General features: G+C 40.0%; 1 protein-coding gene across 1 annotated transcript; it reads left to right on the top strand.

The window, feature by feature from the left end:
* Positions 1-317: 317 nt before the first annotated feature.
* LOC147611572 (uncharacterized) lies at positions 318-1,591 on the top strand. Its single transcript, XM_086784925.1, has 2 exons — positions 318-1,336; positions 1,468-1,591. Exons 1-2 carry the CDS (start codon positions 318-320, stop codon positions 1,589-1,591), a joined length of 1,143 nt encoding a protein of 380 aa, XP_086641051.1.
* The last annotated feature ends 4,005 nt before the right edge of the window (positions 1,592-5,596 follow it).

The raw sequence follows: 5,596 nt of genomic DNA, 5'->3' as shown, positions 1-5,596 counted from the left end.
TCAAAGCTTGTCCGTGGTCACATATTCACTTCAATGCTAGTAGCCATAAAAGTAGAACCTGCAGGCTGCACTAGAAAATCAAGACTCAGGAGCCTGTGACGCGCTCTAGCGAAGCCCATTGAGTCTGGACGGATTCTGTAGAAAAAGAAGAAGATGGAGAGTGAGTGGTTATCTGCTGTGCAAGAGAAGTCGTCCCAGGGGGATGAGAGAGGGAAAGGGAAGATGGAGAGTGTCCCAAGGGGATCATAAGAGTTGGAAAAGGAAGATGGAGAGTGAGTGGGTATCTGCTGTGCAGGAGAAGTCGTCCCAAGCTGAGGATGAGAGTGGGAAAGGCAAGCCGTCCTTCAAGGTGTCCCCTGGGGCGAATCAAGACTATCTTCTTCACGTTCGGCCCTTACCATGCCAAGCTCAGTGTGCCCCCTTCCCCTTGTGACCTCTTTAAGCTTCAAGCAGCCAAGGCGCTGACTTCTGACCAAAGCTTTAAGAGTCTGGTTGCCAAAATAAAAGAAAAGGACTCCCACATCCGAGATCTATATGCTGAGCCATGGGAAGGAGACATCCTCGGGCCGGAAGCCCTTGCTCACCTTCTTGCCCTGGACGCCCTCACCATCGTAGCTGCCGCTTGTAACCCAGAAATATTCCAACCTCACGCCGTATTCTCCACAGTTTTGCGTGATGCACTTCTTTTAGAGTATCAACTTCCCCTCTTTGTCCTGGAGTATGCACTAGACGAAGCCCAAGCGAAAGAGAAAGCCAAAGGAATCCGATGTACTTTGAAGAGTGTCGCCCAAGCCTATGTCCTTTACTGTTCTTATTCCCTTGTTTCATCCAACGCCTTCTGGTGTCCGACTGGTGGTCAGGATTGCATACCTGAAATATCCCGAGAGGCAATGCTGCAACAATCTATGATCGGCTTCACCGCTAGTTCTGCCCCCACTGATAGTTCAGTCCCGCCCACTACAGACAGTAGTTTGATCGAGCTCAAACAGGCACCACAACTCCGGAGGTGTGGGATCCGTTCTAAAGTTGGTGGCTTCTTCCAAAGGCCTACTGAAAAACAGGCGCCACGAGTACAGCTCCCAGCGGCGTCACAACCCCAGAGGTATGGTATCAGTTTCAAAGCTCTTGAGGATGGTGGCAGTCACTTCCATACACCGATCAAGTTCCAAAGGCAGGATCTTGTCTTGCTTCTGCCGAAAATTACCGTCTACGATGCTACAGGATCGTACCTCCTCAACCTCGCTGCTTACGAGGTGACTTCTCGCTCCCCCGGCCAACGGCGTTTCAGCTCCTACATAAAAATGATGGACTATTTGATCGATGAGGAGGAGGATGTGTAATTGCTAGTAAAGCATGAAGTTATCTGCCACTTACCCCCGATTATAAGCCTGATCTGCCACTTTCGTCCCCCGATAATCGTGATGTAGTCAAGGTATTCAAGGAAGTCGATGAAGCCTGCAAGAGCAGATGGCACAAGTGGATAGCGGAGTTCCATGATACCTACTTGGACAAGAATCCCTGGTTGCTCATTTCCATCATGGATGGTTTTGACGTTTCTCCAAACCATTTAGAGCATGAAACAATACTATAAATTGATCACACTGAAGATTGGACACCGTGTTATAGGCCGTAGTGTTATAGCCAATTTGGTTTGTATATCTTTTACCAATGGTTGAAAAGTCTTTCTACCAGATAGGCACACGCATGTCAAAGCAATAAATATTTGGTCACACCACATGGCCTGGGTGTGTATGCATATGAGTAGGTGTAAAACCAAGCCTTAGGGGTTGATATCTATGGGTATATTTGAGTCAGCATTGTAATGATCATGATAAAGGTATTTATTTTTACTAGAGTATTCCATAATTACTTTTTTTAATCGTAAATGACTTGTGAATTGTAATTATAACCATAATTTGACACTTTCAAATTTATTCACTCAACTTTGAGTAAAAATCAAGAGAACAAAAGAATGTTGTAACACAACCAACAATGGGTAAGCACATCGTAATGAATCAACTTGATCCATGGTCTCAGAGGTATCAATAAACAAAATGAAGTGCACATTTTATTTGTAATTTGCTAATGTATACTTTGCGTACTTTGCACCATGATAAAGTAATCCACCAAGTAGACTTATTTATAAAAATACGTATGCTTTCAACATAAGTGTTTTGTACATGTTTGTTTTATGGAATATACCTATCAAAAGGAGTGGATTGTTTAGAAGATCATACCTGGAAGAGTTCACCTAAAAATATGTAAGTAGAGCATGTGCTTAAGAAAGGGGTTTTAAATGCAAAATTTTAAGGTAAATTTATAAAAATACATTTACATATAACGTTTTCTTTAATCGATTTTGAAAAAAAAAAGCGTAAGTCTCTAAAGGAAAAGGGATCATTTTATTCATGAAAAATTCATAGGTAGGGAGTTTTCTAAATACCCTTTGAACGCACCTAATACATAGGGTTTTTTATTAGTAGTGTACTCCCCCAAGGATCATTCTACCTATTTTTACACTTCCAAACAATGAGTCTCTCAATATTGCCATCAAGGAAATGCACAAAACAAGAAAAACATAGGATTAATGTGGACCCATTTGCAATGATATGCCATATAGGACTACATATAGTTATATATAGAGACTTATATCAAGCTATCTGGCAAAAAATTCATGGATATTCAAAGAAGATAAAGTCACTTAACTTCATAATGTTAAGCTTCTAAAATTCTTAATCAAATGTTTTGAACTGAATGAACCAATGCGACCGAGATATGTAAAAATCATTGATATTCTTAATACAAAATTAAAGTTGTGAGCATATATAAAATAATGCTACCCTCATAAATAACTTTTTTAAAACCCACCTTACATCCTTTCCATGCTTGTAATATAAAAAAATAAATTATGGACCATAATAAATACATTTTAAATAGGATAAAAATATGTTTAGGATAGACTCACATAATTTTACTTGAAGACTCACTCTCTCTTCTAATCTCAAAGACAATGTTAAGGCTTACCCTAACCCTCCAAAAAGAGCTTACCTGGTGAACCGCAACTGTCGTGAGGATCTTTCCACCAATGGTCGAGCTCGTAACCCTTAAGGTCTCCAAGCTCTACAACTCCTTGACAAGTAATTCCACCGTGTCTCCCGCGAGCATTGTCACTGCCGCGTTGCACTAGGGATCCTTGTTCCTCCTCTCACCTCACTTCGCTCACACACACTCACTAGCATGCATTAGGAGGGAGAGAGATTAGCAAGAGGATTAGCAAGAGAAAGACTCAACTGCACAATGGGAGAGTATGTTGTACTATGAGAGAAATTCACTTATATACGTGGCCATAAGTGTTCACATTCATATAAACTATGGCTGGCGAGGCACTTTAGGCTCATAAGAGGCCTAATGCTATTACAATGACTGCTCTTATAATATATCCATGAAGTACATCACTTAGGACTTCATCCTATCTTGCTACCACACGGTCTTGAAGCGGGAATTGCCATAAATACTCCATCACACCATTACGAGCATCCGTCCAAGTTGTAGCTTTGGACACTATTGCTTGATATCTTGAATGTATGATCCTTTGGTGTATCTATCGTGACTCCTTGATGTAAGATAATGGTGGTAGCTCTTGTTAATCCTAGAATTTGATTAACATTTTTCCCTTCGTTGATGATGACGATCGCATCCTCATGATCGTGTTGAAGACTTTTGTGTGGGGAGAATGAACAAGCTTTGTCGATGACTTTGATGTTGAATGATGTTAAATGGTCTGTGTTCCTCCGGAAGGAATAAGAAAAGCTAGTTAATGAATGAAGAGGTTAGTTATATATTAGGAATTTCTAACGGGGTGGGGGTTTTTTTGCGAATGATTGCATTTTTATATTTGTGTGAGCGTCTTTTTTTTTTTGCTCACTTTGTTTTTGGCAATCGTTTGGTAATGTTACATGTAATTTTTGTTAATGACACTAAGAGATATTAATAATGGGAGAGAAGGATCCGGAGGAATGTAGGCGTAATCATCAGAATGAGATGGTGATTCTCAATTCCTCATTTGATTCATTGAGGCGACATTCATCATTTGAAGTAATTGGCTTGTGATGATGTCCCTTTGTGTGGCAAGATTCTTATCAAATGTTGTTGAGTAGGACCTAATCCTGTCTTCTTCTGCCCATGTGCTTTTTATGTTTTTATGTATATTTAAGTGCTCTTAGAAGTAGATATTCATGAAGTACAAGAATTGAGTCATATAGACTCTTATTGAACTGCTCTGTGTTGAAGTAGCCACTTGTTGGTGAGGATTGAAAGAATTACGTCGACTTGAGAGGCTAATATAGATATCTTCACTAAGGATTAAAGATCATTGATTTGTGAAGATGGTGGCATCGTTTGGAGAGGTTTATAATTTGAGGGAAAATTCCAGGCGATGGGTTGTATCATTGACTAAGATTTCGCCCACCATGGCTCCCCCATCCAAAGATGTATCTGGAAGTTATTGATGGGGTGAGGCTTTAGTGTAAATGTTCTCCAGTGCATGAGTATGGATTCCTACTCATGGAGCAGCTGCTACAAAGAATAGTAAGAAATAAGCTTAGCAAATATTTAGTGGCTATTGTTTGATATGTCTTAATCCGTGATGAGGCTTAAATTGTGAAAGTGTAGGTTATTAAATTATGAAAGTGTAGGTTCTTAAGCCGTGAGATGGAACTTCTTAGTTTTGTAAATTTTGACCTCATTTTTTTTCCCACGTGAACTGCTAGATGTAAAACACTGAGGCGTGAAAGACGAGACATGAATGTCATGACGTGAAATAGTAGACATGAAAGTCATGATGTGAAGATCTAAGACGTGAAAGTCATGACGTGAAATAGCAGATGTGAAAGTCATGACGTGAAGATCTAGGATGTGAAGGTGCAGACGTGAAAGTCATGACGTGAAATTATAGACATGAAAGTCATGATGCAAAGATCCAGGACGTGATGGTGCAGACGTGAAAGTCATGACATGAAGATCTAAGATGTGAAAGTCATGACGTGAAGATCTAAGACGTGAAAGTCATGACATGAAATAGCAGAAGTGAAAGTCATGACATGAAGGTACAGATGTAAAAGTCATGACATGAATTTGCAGACTTACACCAACGTTGTTTTCACATGCTTAGGATGGATCATTTATCATGACGTGAAGGTACAGACGTGAAAGTCATGACGTGAATTTACACAGAGTTACACCAACTGTGTTTTCACATGCTTAGGATGGATCATTTATCATTTTCAGAGGGGTGTGACAAGGGCATGATCAAAGGTTTTACAATACATGCAGTATAGAAAAATAGGTGCCTTGTATGCACAATGAGGATTGGGATGGTCATAGTGATTGCATTCAACACAAGGCATTTTGCTCGTCATTTTTATAGGCATTAAGGATGGCAGATTCACTACAAGAGAATCATTATTTTTCAATGCTTAGTTACCACGCCTAGTCGTGTCGTCGATATGTGCGTCAAAATATGCATCAAAAAACTCATGGGAAAAGTAGTCGGAATAAGCGTCGAAACACTTGTCGAAATTTTCCTTTTATAAAAAAT

The sequence above is a fragment of the Cibotium barometz genome, chromosome 47 (assembly GCF_041138505.1).
Source record: "Cibotium barometz isolate CiBa-2024 chromosome 47, ASM4113850v1, whole genome shotgun sequence".
NCBI classification, from domain to species: Eukaryota; Viridiplantae; Streptophyta; class Polypodiopsida; order Cyatheales; family Cibotiaceae; genus Cibotium; species Cibotium barometz.
Note: the sequence above shows the minus strand (reverse complement) of the source record. Positions and strands in the feature narration are given on the sequence as shown.